The 19,547-nt window shown below is 40.3% G+C and overlaps 1 protein-coding gene across 1 annotated transcript in view; it reads left to right on the top strand.

The window, feature by feature from the left end:
• DNA2 (DNA replication helicase/nuclease 2) overlaps nucleotides 1-19,015 on the top strand; it is a 43,269-nt gene extending 24,254 nt beyond the window's left edge. Inside the window, exons 9-20 of the mRNA XM_067465679.1 lie at nucleotides 785-976; nucleotides 1,172-1,402; nucleotides 3,639-3,755; nucleotides 3,849-3,958; nucleotides 4,999-5,108; nucleotides 7,117-7,341; nucleotides 9,038-9,231; nucleotides 10,423-10,512; nucleotides 10,599-10,791; nucleotides 13,447-13,536; nucleotides 15,054-15,236; nucleotides 18,250-19,015. Coding sequence (XP_067321780.1) covers nucleotides 785-976; nucleotides 1,172-1,402; nucleotides 3,639-3,755; nucleotides 3,849-3,958; nucleotides 4,999-5,108; nucleotides 7,117-7,341; nucleotides 9,038-9,231; nucleotides 10,423-10,512; nucleotides 10,599-10,791; nucleotides 13,447-13,536; nucleotides 15,054-15,236; nucleotides 18,250-18,483 — 1,969 coding nt within the window. The 3' untranslated portion in view covers nucleotides 18,484-19,015. The remainder of the gene's footprint in view (nucleotides 1-784; nucleotides 977-1,171; nucleotides 1,403-3,638; nucleotides 3,756-3,848; nucleotides 3,959-4,998; nucleotides 5,109-7,116; nucleotides 7,342-9,037; nucleotides 9,232-10,422; nucleotides 10,513-10,598; nucleotides 10,792-13,446; nucleotides 13,537-15,053; nucleotides 15,237-18,249) is intronic.
• The last annotated feature ends 532 nt before the right edge of the window (nucleotides 19,016-19,547 follow it).

Below are 19,547 nucleotides of genomic sequence, written 5' to 3'. Positions count from 1 at the left end.
TATCTGCTTTGTACTGGGTTATCCGAGTCCACACTCAGATAATGTGAGATTTTCTGCCTTGATATTCTGAGATATAAGGCTGTGTGGAATGGCCTCAAGTTCATACTCAGATAATGGGCCTTCTCGGTGGTGGCTCCTCGGCTGTGGAACACCCTTCCTGTAGATGTTAGGCTGGCACCATCTCTCATGACATTCCGTAGAAAGTTGAAGACCTGGATGTTTGTGCAGGCGTTTGACTAATTCAGTGCAATTTTGGTAATTTGAACACAGGAACGGAACAATGGACGAACGAATTTGGATCACGCTTGGATGATGAGGCGATCGGGGATGGGATTTGTGATAATTGTGTAGTGATGATTGTTTATTAGTTATTAATGGATATGTGTAACTTGATTGTAATTGTATATTGCTTATTGCTGTTTTTATTGCCTTTGCTGTTGGAAACCGCTGCGAGTCGCCCTCGGGCTTGAGATGCAGCGGTATACAAGAATAGTAAATAAATAAATAAATAAATAATGTTGGACTTTTTTGCCTTAATATAATGAGATATATGGCTGTGTGGAAGGGCCCTCTGACGTTATCATGGGCATCTTTAAATCCAGATACTTCATTTTTAATTGGGGGTGGGAACGTAGACCCCTTCTACACTGCCATATAAAATCCAGATTATCTGCTTTGAACTGGATTATATTGCAATGTAGAAAAGGATCTTTAGTCACAAATAAACTACAATCATAGCTCTTATTGTAATCTATTTTTCAGGAGAACTATTACTTTTTTTCAGGGCTGTAGAGCAACGGAGCAATGCCTTAATTCCTCCAGATGTTATGGCTATTATTGAAAAAGAAACGCAGCATCTGAAGCCATCTCACTTGGAGTATTTTCATCTCTGGTATCTGATGCTGACCTTAGAGTCAGAGAGCAAAGATGGAAGGAAGGGTCAGAGAAACATATGGATGATGCCTGCTGCAGAAAGGTCAGCATTGTCTGTGGTTTTTAGGGTAGATTGTAGTCCTTGTTTTAGATCGCTATCTTTTTTAATGAACTGTTACAGACTGCATTAAGAAGAAAACCCTAAAAAATTGCAACCATTTCCCCTAATGAATAAATCGCAATGGTTTGTCATACTTCCACAAGTTTTCACAGGTTTTACTGTTCTTAATTTTTGTAGAGAGAAGCATGGAGACTGCATTGGAAGTATGGTCAGAATGAAATGTGTTCAGGAGGTGACTGATGGACAGTATCTACACTGGTTCCAGCGTAAAAACGATTCTGTGCCTGTAACAATTCTGATGGTAGGAGACAGAGTTGTTGTGAGCGGTGAAGACACTTCCTTACTTGGCTTGTCAACTGGCTATGTTCAAGAGGTCAACAGAAGCAAAATTTCCTGCTTATTAGACAGGTAATATAGTGCGAAAATGCTCAGTGCATTAGTGATTACGGTAATCTAATCATTCTCCTGTGAGAGAATGTTTTGCTGGTTATTTATCTGCAATGGAAACCCATATAGATTTGCTTTGTTATTACTTGTTATGTTTTCTATTGTATTGTGTTTTGTGGCTTCGGCCTGTGTAAGCCGCATCGAGTCCTTCGGGAGATGCTCGCGGGGTACAAATAAAGTTAATAATAATAATAATAATAATAATAATAATAATATAGATGTTTTGATTACTGTATATACTCTAATATAAACCTAGTTTTTCAGCCCTTTTTATAGGCTGAAAATGTTCCTTTCGTCTTATACTCGGGTCAAGGTTATTTATTATTTTACTCTGTTATTATTTTTATTACATGTATTATTTTACTCTATTTATTATTATTATTATTATTATTATTATTATTACATTTATCATTTTACTCTATTTTTATTACATTATTATTTTACTTTATTATTGTTATTACTCCATGTATTATTTTACTACATTTATTACTGTTATTACTATATTTGTTATTTTACTCTATTATTATTATTATTATTATTATTATTATTATTATTAGACAGGTAATATAGTGTCTAATTATTATTATTATTACATTTATTATTGTAGTGAATTTTATGATCTATGTTTTATTTTTGGTGTGTAGCTCTAGGTTACAATATGGTTGATAGGGGAGAATTGCTCAGATAGGGTAGCAACAGTGAAGGCAGGATTAATTTGCATATGTGAAGCCGATTGGTCGTATGCAGATGAGATTATGCCAGGATTTGAAAAAGCCGCTGAGCCAGAATGGCAGTTACAGAAATGAACATTATAAAGGGGCGGAGTCAAGTTTGAAAGAGGCAGTTAGAGATTATCAGTTAAAAAAAAAAGGTAGGAGCAGTTAGGAACCTCGGTTAGAGAGAAGCAGTTGGGAAATGGAGCTCAAGGTTTAAGGAAAAATAAAAGGCGCCAGTGTGGCCTAAGTCAGAATATAGTTCAGCCAAGAGTATATGAAGAAAGTAACATTTTCGTTGATGTGAAACAGTGAGAGTTTCATAGGAAAAGTTAACCAAGTGAATGATACTGAATGTAAGACTCGAGACTGTAACAAAACACACATGTAACCTTAAAGCATTGGAACCAGAAGCTATAAATAAACTTTGTTACCTCGTTGCTTACCAGAGTGTCTCAAGCCTGTGATATAAAGCACAAAGGTTAAGCAGCTCACAAGAAAGCCCCAGCCAATTTAAAAGGGAAACTGCAGCAGTACAAGGCGGTAAAGGGATTTAGAAAGGAAATTCTTCAATGTCAGGCCATTATATGCTAATCAAGGTGGTCAGTTGAAACATTCACACCTAGCTCCAGCAGACAAGAGCCCTTCGTTTCACCCTGGTCATTCCACAGATATATAAACCCCTTTTCCTAGTTCCAACAGACCTCGCTACCTCTGAGGATGCTTGCCATAGATGCAGGCAAAACGTCAGGAGAGAATGCCTCTAGACCATGGCCATATAGCCCGAAAAAACCTACAACAACCCAGTGATTCTGGCCATGAAAGCCTTCAACAATACAAAGTTGTTATTATTATTATTATTATTATTATTATTCTGTACTTGCCTTGTTGAAGCTAAGTGGGTGCATTTTAATTAAGGTAGTCCCTCGCCTTCATAATGAGTTTCCATTGGTATTGAAAATACAGCTGGCATTCTACATTTGCGAGGTTAGTGTGGAGAACTACCACAAATGTGAAAAAATGTGAATATCTCTAGGGAGGGGAAGTGCTGCTATGGCTCCCCTGAAGCCACAGGGAGTGGAGTAGCAGCAGGGATTTCAGTTGTTTACCACCTACCACCAAACTTTACAAACCAGCAGGCTCCAGTGGGACATGGATGGTGACTGAAATCCATGGGGAGATGAGCAAAGGATATGTTGCATATGTTGCAAGTCTGTATCCCCTATTTCCCACAGCCATGGGAAAAGGGGGAATCAGTGAAGAGCTTGTCAACCATCCTGCAAAGCATATGCACCGACTGACTTTAGGGGGGGAGAAGCAAGCCCACGAATAATCAAATCTGACGATGCCAAACCTGCGAATATGGAGGGACAACTATTTTTTTCATACCAGTTCAGTAGTGATGAAACTTAAGGCTGACTTTTCCTCTCTTGAGTTTTTGATTTTTGATTAACTAAGAATTGTTTCCATCTAATATATTTCAGGAACTTGTCACATCTACCCAAAGATACTGTATTTAGGTTAGATCATGATGAAGGAGTCTATGGCATTGACGCCCCTTTAGGAAATCTTTCTAAATTGATGGATAATTCTCCTGCAAGGTTTGTTTAAATTGATTTTCCCCTTAATTAACATTATCTTTAGAACTGTGTCTCCTGTTTTGACTTCATTCATCTCTCAACTCTTCCTTCTAGTGAACGACTTCGGAATTTAATTATAGATTTCCACAAGCCACAGTTTGTCCAACACTTGAGCTCAGTCCTTCCTCCAGAAGCAAAGGAGACCGTTGCAAACATTCTAAAAGGTACTATAGATATCTGGCTCCTGTTCAGAATATATATTCTCTTTTCAGAGCAACATAAGCCAGTAAATTAGCATGTTTTGGTACAAAATTCAGTTGCAAAACCCTTTGAGTGAAAATGTAGATTGCAAATTTGGTGGGTATTGGCCCAGTGGTTCTTTTGTTTTTAAGCCACTCACGACGACAACAGCCTTTTTATATATAGAGATATATGCACACACAAAAAGTCATACACAGAAAGTGGGAAGGAAGGAGAGAAGGAGGGAGAGAAAGAGGGAAAGAAGGAGAGAAGGAAAGAAAGAAAGGTAGAGAAGGAAGAAAGGGGAGAAGGAAATAAAAAAGTGAAAGAGGGAAGGAGAGAAGGAATGAAAGAAAGAGGGAGGGAGGGAGGGAAGGAAGGAAGGAAGGAAGGAAGGAAGGAAGGAAGGAAGGAAGGAGACAAGGAAGGATGGAACCAAAGAGCAAAGGACGCCAGAAAAGAAACAGGTAGAGAAGGAAGAAGGAAATGAAAAAGAGGGAAGGAAGGAAAGAGGGTAGGAAGGAAGGAGAGAAAGAGGGAGGGATGGTTGGCCACAGCAACGTGTGGCAGGTACAGCTAGTAATTATATATTTTATATTGCATGTAATATTACAAATAATATTACAATATAATGATATAGTACAATATAGTAATATATAATACTGATATTGTACTATACTAATAATATAATATATTGTATGTGTGTGTGTATGTATATGTATGTATAAATATGTGTGTGTGTGTATTGTAAGCTGCTCTGAGTCCCCTTTGGGGTGAGAAGGGTAGCATATAAATGTTGTAAATAAACAAATATTGGGATATTTGGGATATTGGGATAGCCCGAACAAACCTACAACAACCCAAATATTGGGATTTTGATCTCTGCATTCTGAAATGGTAAAACAAAGCAAAGTAAAACATAGGAATTACCTTCCCTGTAAGAATTGTTTAACATGAAGGAAATAAGCACAATTTCACTTCTATGTAGGGCTAACGAAAACTCATTTTGTTTCATAAATCAAAGGCCTGAATAAACCTCAGAAGCAAGCAATGAAACAAGTGCTGCTTTCAAAGGACTATACACTTATTGTTGGTATGCCTGGAACAGGAAAGACCACTACAATATGTGCTCTGGTAATGCCCAGTACTGTATAGCAATGTGTTTGAGGCTGCGTTGGCCATTGTCTGTTGATTTGCATGTGGAATATTATATTTTTGGTAGGGGTGGTCAGGTGGCCCTCTTCAAATTCTACAACACTGCTGGTCACAGCTGACCTCCATCTGGAGCGCTCAAGGGCCAGGGCTTCCCAGTTCTCAGTGTCTATGCCAGAGTTTTTAAGGTTGGCTTTGAGCCCATCACCTTGATTAGCATCTGATGGCCTGGCAGTCCCTGGAGCAATCTTTTGTTGAGAGATTGCTCCAGGCACTGCCAGACAATCAAATGCTAATCAAGGTGATCAGTTGAAACATTCACACCTAGCTCCTACAGACAAGAGTCCTTTGTCCCACCCTGGTCATTCCACAGATATATAAACCCTTTTTCCTAGTTCCAACAGACCTCACTACCTCTGAGGATGCTTGCCATAGATGCAGGCGAAACGTCAGGAGAAAATGCCTTTAGAACATGGCCATATAGCCCGAAAACACTTACAACAACCCAGTGATTCTGGCCATTAAGGCCTTCGACAATACATACCTCATCTTTGCTCTCACAGTGGAAGCTTTTTCCTTAATCTTCTCAAATAGAAAATGAACATTGCTGTGCATACTTTAAGTTAATAATCACTTACAATAAGGTGCTATAAGTCATTTAAAGCATGTGGACAATTTCAACAGAAAGGAGGAAACCATGAAAATGAACAAAATCTGGCTACCAGTATTAAAAAAACTCTAAAATTGTAATAGCACAACAACAGAGAGGAAGCAGGCAGGGACATCTAATTACCTCTCAACAAAAGTTTGCCCCAGGCTCAGTCAGGCCATTGTATGCTAATCAAGGTGATCAGTTGAAACATTCACACCTAGCTCCGGCAGACAAAAGTCCTTTGTCACACCCTGGTCATTCCACAGATATATAACCCCCTTTTTCCTAGTTCCAACAGACCTCACTACCTCTGAGGATGCTTGCCATAGATGCAGGCGAAACATCAGGAGAGAATGCCTCTAGACCAGTGGTTCTCAACCTGGGGTCCCCAGATGTTTTTGGCCTTCAACTCCCAGAAATCCTTACAGCTGGTAAACTGGCTAGGATTTCTGGGAGCTGTAGGCCAAAACACCTGGGGACCCACAGGTTGAGAACCACTGCTCTAGACCATGGCCATACAGCCCCAAAAAACCTACAACAACCCATTGTTGTTATTGTGTGCTTTCAAGTCGTTTCAGACTTAGGTTGATCCTGAGTGAGGGCCGGGTAAATAACCTTGGAGGGCTGTATCCGGCCCTCGGGCCTTAGTTTGAAGACCCGTGGTATTTGGCATATGGGACAGGAATCCTGTGAGCTAGACTTTCCTCTCTTAAATGGACCCATATGTTCAAATGTTGGTACAGATACAAAGCTCTTTTGTATGTGTGCAACTGCATAGATAGTTGCGGTTATGAGCACCAAAGTTTCCACAACTCTGTCTCCTCCTTTTCTCAGTTTCTGGGTGCAGGAGCGAGGATTCAGCTAGGCCTCCTTTCATTAATAAGATCTCCACCCAGAATTTCTTCCTAAATGACAACTGTGGCTGGATCTACACTGCTATATAATCCAGATTACCAAAGCAGATCATAGAATCATAGAGTTGGAAGAGACCTCATGGGCCATCCAGTCCAACCCCCTGCCAAGAAGCAGGAATATTGCATTCAAATCACCCCTGACAGATGGCCATCCAGCCTCTGCTTGAAAGCTTCCAAAGAAGGAGCCTCCACCACACTCTGGGGCAGAGAGTTCCACTGCTGAACGGCTCTCACAGTCAGGAAGTTCTTCCACATTATCCACATTATCTGCTTTGAACTGGATTATATGAGTCTACACTGTTTAAAGCAGATAATCTGGATTTCATATTGCAGTGTAGAAGGGGCCTAGGATTTTGGGGTGGGACGGGACTTTTAAACTGGTGTTTAATTCCTCTTGTTATCAACCCCATTTTCCACACTTTAGGTCCGGATTCTTTATGCCTGTGGCTTTAGTGTTCTCTTGACAAGCTTCACACATACCGCAGTTGACAACATCCTTCTTAAACTCGCAAGGTTCAAAGTAGGTTTTTTGCGGCTGGGTAGAGCTCAGAAGGTGCATCCCGATATACGGAAGTTTACAGAAGAAGAAATTTGCAGATCCAATTGTATTAAAACCGTAGCTGATTTGGAGAAGCTCTATCACAGTCAAGTAAGTGCAATGATTTTCAGAGCTTTTAGAATGTCCCAGAAAAGTACCATATATACTTGAGTATAAGCCGACCCGAATATAAGCCGAGACAACTAATTTTACCACAAAAACTGGGAAAATGTATTGACTCGAATATAAGCCGAGAGTGGGAAATGCACCAGCTACTGGTCAATTTCAAAATAGATACCAATAAAATTACATTAATTGAGGTACCAGTAGATTAAAAGTTTTTGAATATTTGCATAAAACTTTAATGTAAGACTGTCTAGCTCTGATGAAACCATTAATCTAGACTCCTTCAATGTAAATGTGCTTACGTATGTTTCCAATAATAATAAATAGAGCAAAATAATAAATTTAATAACAATAATAGAGTAAAATAATAAATGTAATAAAAATAATAATAGAGTAATAACATAAATTTAACATAAGTATAATAAAATAATACTAACCTCAGTTGTTGGGACAGACAGTCGCAAACCAAAGAACTAAATTTACTAGTGTGACTTTAGTTGTCAGTGTAGTATTGTTTAGATCATAGAATAATAGAGTTGGAAGAGACCACATGGGCCATCTAGTCCAACCACCTACCCTACCATACAGGAAAAGCACAATCAAACTGCCCCTGACAGCCTCTGTTTAAAAGCCTCCATGTCACTTTATGTGGCCTTCCTTCAGATGCGGAACTACAAATTCTGTATTTATTTATTTATTTATTATTTACAGCTTTTATATTCCGCTCTTCTCACCCCGCAGGAGACTCAGGGCGGATTACAGTGTACAGATCTATGGCAAACATTCAATGCCAATTTTGACATACAAACATATACAGACATACACAGAGGCTATTTAACTTTTGCTGGCCGCCAGGGGAGCTGTCGCTTTCATCGTCCATCTGCGACGCTTATGAAGCACTTCTGCATTCCCCGCATGCTTCCCCGCTGGAATGCTTTGCTGGAGTCTTCTTTATGGCCTCATAAATCAGTTAATTTTGCCTCTCCACACTTTAAGGTGGTACCTTATTTTCCTACTTGACAGCTGCAACTTTCTTTCGGGTTGCAAAGGTTGACAACAGGCTACACACAATTGGTTGGAAACCCACTCCAACCCGGGCTGACTTTGAACTCATGACCTTTTGGTCAGAGTGATCTTAATGCAGCTGACACTCAGCCTGCTGCACTACAATCCCTGTATTCCTAATCATCAGACATTATGATTAGAGCTCATGATGGGTGTTGTGATACATTCACATCTGGAAGGCTGCAGTTTGTTCTGTTCAGTCAAGATAGTGGGGCTTGAATTCAGATACAAGGCTTGTGAATATGATGTCTGACTTTAAAATGTCCTTTCATCTTTTCACAAGTGCTGTTGGATTGCATTCCCATCAGTCCCAGTTCACATGATAGATAATAAAAAGTGATGGGAGTTATAGTTCTGGGGACCCAAAATAGGTAAAAAAAATAATAACACCAGCCACTATGTAAAAAATATTTATAGTTGGCCCTCTGTATCCATAGATTCTCTGTTCATGGATTCAACTGCCCTTTGAAGGAAACAATGAGGCTGATGTGGCCTTCGATGAAAATAAGTTTGCCAGGCATGGTTTAGGTGGATAGTTATAAACTGAATATATGGGTCAGATGTTAGTCGCAAAACACAAAACTTAAGAAAATTGAATTCCTGCTTTTTTTTACAGCCAGTAGTTGCAACAACATGCATGGGAACAAACCATCCGATTTTCACTCGTAAACGATTTGACTTTTGCATAGTGGACGAGGCTTCTCAAATCAGCCAGCCCATCTGCCTGGGTCCACTTTTCTATTCGCTTCGGTTTGTGTTAGTGGGGGACCATCAGCAGTTACCTCCGTTGGTGCAAAATACAGAAGCAAGGTAAGAGAGCATCCTGATGACAGGGCAGCGTATACAGCAGGGGTCCTCAAACTAAGGCCCGGGGGCCGGATGCGGCCCTCCAAGGTCATTTATCTGGCCCTCGCTCAGGGTCAACCTAAGGCTGAAATGACTTGAAAGCACAAAACAACAACAACAATTTTTGTTGTTGATATTGATATTGCTGTTTTTAAATTGTTTTAAATTGTTTTTAAATTGTGTTCGATTTTAGCCTGTTCTTGTATGCCGCTCCAAGCCCCAGGGGAGTGGCGGCATGTAAGTTTGAATAATAAATAAATAAATAAATACATAAACATAAACAACAACAATCCTATCTCAACAGCCAAATGCAGGCCCACACTTCCCACTATTAAAAGGCATATGACAAGTACACACCAGGCCACACCAAGAAAACAAAGCTTAAAATTGATTAGTTGGGTCAAACTGCATTATTTCTACTGTGTAGAGAGACAGTGACAGATTTGCCCTTGTGTTTACGCTTAGGGCCCCGTTGGTCATCTTCCTGCCACCCCCCCCCCCCCCAAATTGTATAGAATGCATATTGCTTATGTGGTGCAATTCTAAATGTGAAGGTGTCCTGTTTGGGAGCGATTCCAGACATAATGATTGAAAGGTTGTGTTGTTGAATGGTTTCGTGGCCGGAATCACTGGATTGCTGTGAGTTTTCTGGGCTGTATTGCCATGTTCCAGAAGCATTCTCTCCTGATGTTTCTCCCACATCTATGACAGGCATCCTCAGAGGTTGTGAAGTCTTCACAACATTCCCTGTGCCACCTGAGGCAAGTTTAGACAACACAATAAGCCTGTGGTGTTTTTTTTGTTAAGAGCAGTGAGCCCATTCATTTCTGTTTTCAGTGGTTGAATTGCAGATCCCAGAATGCCTCACCGATTCTTATATTAGTTAATGCTGCTGGCATAATACTAATAAGTTTATAGTTGTTAAAATTGTTCTTCATTTTAATTATTGTATTGTTTTTAAGTGTCTTTTGCACTACAAACAAGATATGTGCAGTGTGCATAGGAATTCATTCTTTTTTTCCAAATTATAATCCGGCCCTCCAGCAGTTTGAGGGACTGTGACCTGGCCCTCTGTTTAAAAAGTTTGAGGACCCCTGGTATACAATATACCAGAAAAGCTTTCTGTAAGGCATTAACTGATTTCTCTTGTAATAGAGACCTTGGCATGGGTGAAAGCTTATTCAAGAGGCTGGAAAAAAATGAAAACGCTGTTGTTCAGCTAACTGTACAGTACCGAATGAACAGGTATGTACAGCTTGAATTTGTTCTGTGGTCTCTGCACGTTGCGAATGTTCAAATCTGACTTAATTTTGCTTTTTAAATTCTTTTAGCAAAATTATGTCGCTGAGTAACAAGCTGGTATATGATGGCAAACTGGAGAGTGGCTCTGAGAGGATATCCAAAGCTGTAATTGACTTGCCGAAGTTTAACGAATTGAAGTTGGAACAGGAGCATCCCACAGAAACATGGCTAAAGGAAACGCTTGATCCAAGCAATCCGGTCTGTTTTCTTAACACAGAAAAGGTAGATTTTGTTTTCTCTCTCTTCCCTTTCTCCTGTGAACAAAGCTCAGGGGTCATATTCTGTGTTTTATGATTTAAATGATAATTGTATGCTATTATCATTATGTTTGTTGTTGTTGTTCATTCATTCAGTCGTTTCTGACTCTTTGTGACCTCATGGACCAGCCCACGCCAGAGCTCCCTGTTGGCCGTCACTACCCCCAGCTCCTTCAAGATCAATCCAGTCACTTCAAGAACCGATCTATCCATCTTGCCCTGGGTCGGCCCCTCTTTCTTTTTCCTTCCGTTTTGCCCAGCATCATTGTCTTCTCTAAGCTCTCCACCAGAGCTCCCTGTTGGCCGTCACCACCCCCAGCTCCTTCAAGGTCAATCCAGTCACTTCAAGAACCCATCCATCCATCTTGCCCTGTGTCGGCCCCTCTTCCTTTTTCCTTCCGTTTTCCCCAGCATCATTGTCTTCTCTAAGCTCTCCGCCAGAGCTCCCTGTTGGCCGTTACCACCCCCAGCTCCTTCAAGGTCAATCCAGTCACTTCAAGAACCCATCTATCCATCTTGCCCTGGGTCGGCCCCTCTTCCTTTTTCCTTCCGTTTTCCCCAGCATCATTGTCTTCTCTAAGCTCTCCACCAGAGCTCCCTGTTGGCCGTCACCACCCCCAGCTCCTTCAAGGTCAATCCAGTCACTTCAAGAACCCATCTATCTATCTTGTCCTGTGTCGGCCCCTCTTCCTTTTTCCTTCCGTTTTGCCCAGCATCATTGTCTTCTCTAAGCTCTCCGCCAGAGCTCCCTGTTGGCTGTCACCACCCCCAGCTCCTTCAAGGTCAATCCAGTCACTTCAAGAACCCATCCATCCATCTTGCCCTTGGTCGGCCCCTCTTCCTTTTTCCTTCCATTTTCCCCAGCATCATTGTCTTCTCTAAGCTTTCCTGTCTTCTCATGATGTGGCCAAAGTACTTCATTTTGGCCTCTAATATTCTTCCCTCCCTTTATTTCCTGAAATATGGACTGGTTGGATCTTCTCGTGGTCCAAGGCACTCTCAGAACTTTCCTCCAACGCCACAGTTCAAAAGCATCGATCTTCCTTCGTTCAGCCTTCCCTAAGGTCCAGGTCTCACATCCGTAGGTGACTACAGGGACTACCATTGCTTTAACTATGTGGATCTTCATTGCCAGTGTAAAGTCTCTACTCTTCACTATTTTATCGAGATTGGACATTGCTCTCCTCCCAAGAAGTAAGCGTCTCCTGATTTCCTGGCTGCAGTCTGCGTCTGCAGTAATCTTTGCACCTAGAAATACAAAGCCTGTCACGGCCTCCACGTTTTCTCCTTCTATTTCCCAGTTGTCAATCATTCTTGTTGCCATAATCTTGGTTGTTTTTTTTTTATGTTTAACTGCAACTCAGCTTTTGCTCTTTTCTGCGTTATGTTAGGTTTTTGTATTTGAGGTATTAAATTTTGCCATAATTAAGTTCGAAACCGCTTTTTTTAAAAAAACTTTTATATCCCGATCTTCTCTACCTCCGTAGAGGGACTCAGACTGGCTGACAGCAAGAATTCAATGCTAAACAGTAAAAATCTAAAACAATTTATAACAACAGTAAATTAACAATACATATAAAATAAATACACAAAAGCCATTTGCCAAGATAAAAAACATGTCCAACTCAGTCCGTATATTCAGTCCATGTATTGTGGTCAATACTTTGGTCGATTATCGGTCTCACCCATCATTCTTCAAAGGCCTCGTTCCACAGCCAGGTTTTCACTAGCTTCCTAAAGGTCAGGAGGGAGGGGGCAGATCTAATTTCATTTGGGAGGGAACTTCATAGCCGGGGGGACACCACAGAAAAGGCCCTGTCTCGCATCCCCACCAGACGCGACTGCGAAGGTGGCGGGAACGAGAGCAGGGCCTCTCCAGACGATCTTAACGCTCTTGATGGTTCATAGGGGAGAATATGTTCGGACAGGTAAACTGGGCCGGAACCGTAAAAGCTTTTATAGGTTAAAACCAGCACTTTGAATTGTGCTTGGAAGCTAATTGGCAGCCAGTGGAGCTGGCGGAACAAGGGAGTTGTGCACTCCCTGTACCCCGCTCCTGTTAGTAGCCTAGGTGCCGAGAGTTGGACTAATTGCAGCTTCTAAACAGTCTTCAAAGGCAACCCCACATAGAGAGCGTTGCAGTAGTCTAAACGGGGTGTAACCAGAGCGTGTAACACCGTGGTCAAGTCCGTGGCTTTGAGTCCCCCGCTGGGATGGGAAAAGCAGTATACAAGTGAAGTAAATAATAATAATAATTAGAACAGAGTTTCTCAAACTGGTGCTCCTCCAGATGTATTAGACTTCAGCTCCCACAATTCTTAACAGCTGGTAAGCTGGCTGAGATTTCTGGGAACTGAAGTCCACAATACCCGGAGAAGCATGGTTTGAGAAGCACTGTATTAGAAAACTGAAGACAATATTCATGGCAAACGTATTGCAGCATGCCTTCTTTTTAGCTTTTAGTGTGGGCTTTCTCCTTTTTGGCATAATTGTATCAAATCCAAGCTGTCGTTTTTAATATAAACAAGCCCAGCTCAGCCTTTTTTTTCTCTCTAAACAGTGAAGTTGGAATTTACATGATTTCAGATTTCATTGTCTGTTATTTGCCTTTGCTTTACAGATTCCAGCTCCAGAACAGATAGAAAAACATGGTGTGAGCAACATGACAGAAGCCAGACTTGTACTCTTTCTGACATCTATGTTTATAAAGGTATTGATCATGATTATACTATTTGGAAGGAGATAAATATGACTTTTGGCCATTATCACAGGCTCGTCTTGTAAGCACAAGGGAGAGAGCCTTCTCTGTGGCCCCCCAACTCTGGAACTCATTGCCCGGTGAGATTAGGAAAGCCCCCACCTTAGAAATTTTCAAGCGGGATCTCAAAACCTGGCTTTTCCGATGCGCTTTTGGAGAGTAGCCATACTGTCATACATAATTGCTCCCCTCAATGTTTTTTTTGTCCCCAGAGCATATTCCCCACTTGTATGAAGGTCTATTTTCACGATCCCATTCCTTTATGAGTTTCTCCCTCACAAACAGTCTGTTCCATCTCTATTTCATCCTGATTTTTACTATTTTTAGTATTTTATCTTGCACATGCGGCCCGCTTATTGTCATTTTATTGTGTACTAGCCGCCCCCTGCCACGCGTTGCTGTGGGCCACATGGGGGTTCTGTGTGGGAAGTTCAGCCCAATTCTGTCGGTGGGGTTCAGAATGCTCTGTGATTGAAGGTGAACTGTTAATCCCAGCAACTACAACTCCCAAATGTCAAGATTCTATTTTCCCCAAACCCCACCAGTGTTTACATTTGAGCATATTGAGTATTCGTGTAGAGTTTGGTCCAGATCCCTCATTGTTTTAGTCCACAGTGATCTCTGGATGTAGGTGAACTACAACTCCAAAAACAAAGGACACTGCCCACCAAACCCTTCCAGTATTTTCTGTTGGTCATGGGAGAACTGTGTGCGAAGTTTGGTTCAATTCCATCGTTGGTTGGGTTCAGAATGCTCTTTGATTGTAGGTGAATTATAAATCCCAGCCACTACAACTCCCAAATGACAAAATCATTTTTTTTTGAGTGAAGGACATACATTGGGTTGTTAGGTATGTTGTGTCCAAATTTTGTGTTAATTCGCCTAGCGGTTTTTGAGTTCTGCTAATCCCACAAATGAACATTATATTTTTATTTATATAGATGATTTTGTTTTATCGTTTTTCATACTCATATGTTGTATGTATTTAACTGTGTTGTTATTGTGTTTTGGTTTTATTTTATTGTAATATGCTGTTGGGCTTGGCCTCATGTAAGCTGCCCGAGTCCCCATTGGGGAGATGGTGGCGGGGTATTAAATAAATATTATTATTATTATTATTATTATTATTATTATTATTATTAGGAAAATGTGAATCTCCATAACATAACAATTTCTGAAATGGTATTCATAACCTTTATGGAAAAAAACCACTGGTCGAAGAAAAGTATGACCTTGCTAGAAGTCGCAACCTTTTCAAAAGTGCACATTAAATACAATCTTCAGGTTTGATGTGTGCATTGTTTGAGTTAGAGTTTTGTATTTTTCTTCACATTGTCTTGGCACAGTTGACACTTACATATTTTGGGATCATGACATACCAGTTTTCTAAATGGTTTCTTAACATGATATTGTCTAAAACAACTCTTCTCTTAGATTTCATAATTTAATATCCAACAATTCTTTTTTAGGCTGGTTGTAGGCCATCAGATATTGGAGTCATATCACCATACAGACATCAGCTAAAAGTAATCACTGACTTGATGACAAGTTCGCAGATCAGTAAGGTAGAAGTAAATACTGTGGACAAGTATCAAGGAAGAGACAAAAGTATCATCATCGTTTCATTTGTAAGGAGTAACAGTGATGGAAAAGTAAGTACTGTATATACTCGAGTATAAGCCTAGTTTTTCAGCCCCCTTTTTAGGCTGAAAAAAAATCCCCTCGGCTTATACTCGAGTCAAGGTTATTTATTATTTTACTCTGCTATTAGTATTTTTATTACATTTATTATTTTACTCTATTATTATTACATTTACATTATTTTACTCTATTATTACTTTTATTACATTTATTATTTTACTCTATTATTACATTTACATTATTTTACTCTATTATTACTTTTATTACATTTATTATTTTACTCTATTATTATTATTGCATTTAGATTATTTTACTGTATTATTATATTTATTGCATTGATTATTTTACTCTGTTCTTGTTATTATTACATTTATTACTTTATTATTACTACTACTATTATTAAATTTCCATTATTTACTATATTATTTTTATTACATGTTATTACATTTATTATTTTATTCTATCATTATAGGTAATAGGTAAGCACATTTACATGGAAGGAGGTTAGAATAATGGTTGAATCAGAGTTGGGCAGAATTACAGTTTTGTGTAAATACTCAAAAACATTTAATCTACTGATGATTACCAGTAGCAGCTACATTTCTTACCCTCGGCTTATACTCAAGTCAATATGTTTTCCCAGTTTTTTGTGGTCAAATTAGGCCCCCCGGCTTATATTCGGGTCGGCTTATACTCGAGTATATACGGTAGATCGTATTTTGGAATAGAAGTTATAGTCTTGAAATATCTGTTGCTGTCCATTGTTTGCTGCTACTGCCTAACGTAACAGTCCTAGTAAAGAAACAATGATTACACTGCTAAAACGATGTAGGAAATTTTAAGTAAGTTCCAAATAATTGTGCAGAATTAATTTTTAGTAGTTTTATATGAACAAGAGGAACTTAAGATTTGCACAAATCTCCAAGAACTGTATGATAAACTGCTTTTTCAAACAAAAGAAAGGCAGCTAGTTGAAATCCTATTTTTTTCTTTCTTTTTTTTTTAAAAAAAAGCTACCATATTTTCGGGCATATAAGACTACGTTTTAACCCAAGAAAATCTTCTCAAAAGTCATGGGTCGTCTTATATGCCAGGAGTAGTCTTCTATGCAGGAGTAGTCTTATATGCCAGGAGTAGTCTTATATGCAGGAGTAGTCTTCTATGCGGTAATAGTCTTATATGCCGGGAGTAGTCTTATATGCCAGGAGTCATCATATATGCCGGGAGTCGTCTTATAGAGCAGGTGCTGAAACTTCCAATCCGGATTGGAGAATCTGTGGTTGCCGAATATGGTGGGGGGAGCTCAAAAATGGCAGTGGCCGTGTCCCTGCCCTATACAGTGACCTTATGAAAGCATTAAGGGCAATGCTGTACAAGTATGGTAGAAGAAAATCCATTCATCAGGATTCGTGGACTTAATGTGGTCCCGATGGTGAGGTGAAGGGGTGCCTCACCGGGAAGGTGTAAGTGAAGGGTGGAACAAGCTGCAGGCGTCCAGGGCGCTCAGGGTATGGAAAAAAGAGAGAGAGTGGCTCTGGGCCCAGAAAAACACACCTCTTTTACCTGTCTGGCCCGCCCTTGTATCCTATTATCGTACCTCCTCCTCTGCCTCTCAGATCTCGCTCCTGAAGACTGCAGGTGCGCATGCGAGATCTGAGAGGCAGAGAAGTACGTACAGTAATAGGAAAATGACCATATTGAAATAAAATCTGATGCTTTTTCAATTTTTAGTTCGTGTCCATTGGAAGAGGGGGTAGTCTTATACGGCGAGTATATCCCAAAGTCTATGTTTTAACTGGAAAAGTTGGGGGTTGTCTTATACGCCCAGTCGTTTTATATGCCGGAAAATACAGTAGTTGAAATCCCATCTTCATGTGTGTTTTAATTGGAGGAGTGTCATAAAAGTATTATTATATTGGGTTTTTGTAGGTTTTTCCAGGCTATATGGCCATGTTCTAGAGGCATTTTCTCCTAACGTTTCACTTGCATCTATGGTAAGCATCCTCAGAGGTAGTGAGGTCTGTTGGAAGTAGGAAAATGGGTTTATATATCTGTAGAATGACCAGGGTGGGACAAAGGACTCTTGTCTGCTGGAGCTAGGTGTGAATGTTTCAACTGACCACCTTGATTAGCATTTAATGGCTTGGAACTGCCTGGGGGAAATCTTTTGTTGAGAGTGATTTGATATGCCTGATTGTTTACTCTCTGTTGTTTTGCTGTTGTAATTTTTGAGTTTTTTAAATACTGGTAGCCAGATTTTGTTCATTTCAGGGTTTCTTCCTTTCTGTTGAAATTGTCCACATAATTGTGGATTTCAATGGCTTCTCTGTGTAGTCTGACATGGTAGTTGTGAGAGTGGTCCAGCATTTCTGTGTTCTCAAATACCTGGACACAGCATATTATAATATTTGAGAACACAGAAATGCTGGACCACTCTCACAACCACCATGTCAGACTACACAGGGAAGCCATTGAAATACACAAGCATGTGGACAATTTCAACAGAAAGGAAGAAACCATGAAAATGAACAAAATCTGGCTATCAGTATTTAAAAAAACTCAAAAATTACAACAGCAAAACAACAGAGAGTAAACAATCAGGCACATCAAATCACGCTCAACAAAAGATTCCCCGCAGGCACTTCCAAGCCATTAAATGCTAATCAAGGTGGTCAGCTGAAACATTCACACCTAGCTTCAGCAGACAAGAGTTCTTTGTCCCACCCTGGTCATTCCAAAGATATATAAACCCATTTTCCCACTTCCAACAGACCTCTCTTCCTCTGAGGATGCTTGCCATAGATGCAGGCGAAACGTCAGGAGAAAATGCCTCTAGAACATGGCCCTATAGCCCGAAAAAACCTACAACAACCCAGTGATTCCGGCCATGAAAGCCTTCAACAATATTATTATATTCCTTCTTGTTCTTCCTGTAGATTGCTCCTAACAGAGATTAATTATACAGCGCAAACGGATTATTTTGGTTGGATTCTGTTTAATTTTATATCTACTGTTTATTTAAAGCTTGGAGAACTTCTGAAGGACTGGAGGCGTCTCAATGTTGCCATTACAAGAGCCAAACATAAATTAGTTATGCTGGGCTGTGTGCCATCCCTATGTCAGTATATTCCTCTAAAGAAGCTGCTTTCTCACTTGAAAACTGAAGATTTGATATCCTTTTTTGTATGGATCTTTTTTCTTATATATAACTGTTATCAAATAGAAAGCATATGTAAGAGTGAAAATAAGTATGTGTGAGTTGCTGGGGTGTCCACTTACACAGACACGGTCCTGCCTCCACAAACAGCTATAGCTCCCAGTACTCTGAAGACACCAATGGCCCTTTCTCTAGTGGCATTGCAGGTTATAGTGAGCACCATGACATGTACAAGAGCCCCGCCAATGTCCTCCACAAACACAGCACTGCCCACTAGCCAAGTGAACACTTTCATATGGGGACAATTTCACCTTAGATTTTATATGTTTCCTCCATCACAGGCATCCCAGTGTTTCTTACTCTCTGCATTGGTGTGGAATTTGCATGACTCTGCCCCCTTGCCTTAATCCTTTCCTATTCTTTTCTATGCCACACAGCAAACACAGGAATTGACCAGCAACTGAACATGCTAGAGAGGTTTGGGGAAATTCAACATGATTTATAGGAATTGTAGGCCCTGGGTTTATATATCTGTGAAATCATCAGGGTGAGACAAAGGACTCTTGTCTGCTGGAGCTAGGTGTGAATGTTTCAACTGACCATCTTGATTAGCATACAATGGGCTGACTGTGCCTGGAGCAAACTTTTGTTGAGAGGTAATTAGATATCCCTGCCTGTTTCCTCTCTGTTGTGCTTTGCAATTTTAGAGTTTTTTAATACTGGTAGCCAGATTTTGTTCATTTTCAGGGTTTCTTCCATGAAAATGAAGGAAGATTGCCTTTTCTAGATGTCCTAGTCATCCGCAAACCAGATCAACAATTGGGTTTACAGGAAACCCACACACAGAGATAGATATCTACACAAAAACTCCAACCATCACCCAAGTCAAAAAAGAAGCACCATTAAAGCCTTGGCAGACCGTGTAAAAAGAATCTGTGAACCCCACCTCCTCCAAGATGAACTGAACCACCTCAACTGGGCTCTACAGGCCAATGGATACTCCACCTCAGACATCAGAAGAGCTGCAAGACCAAGAACAAGCCACGAGAATAAAGATGAAGATCCACCCAGAGGAAAAGTGTTCTTGCCATACATCAAGGGAACCACTGACCGCATAGGGAAGCTGCCGAGCAAACACAGCATACAAACTATCTACAGACCCACC

Source organism: Anolis sagrei, chromosome 3 (genome assembly GCF_037176765.1).
Source record: "Anolis sagrei isolate rAnoSag1 chromosome 3, rAnoSag1.mat, whole genome shotgun sequence".
Classification (NCBI taxonomy): Eukaryota; Metazoa; Chordata; class Lepidosauria; order Squamata; family Dactyloidae; genus Anolis; species Anolis sagrei.
Note: the sequence above shows the minus strand (reverse complement) of the source record. Positions and strands in the feature narration are given on the sequence as shown.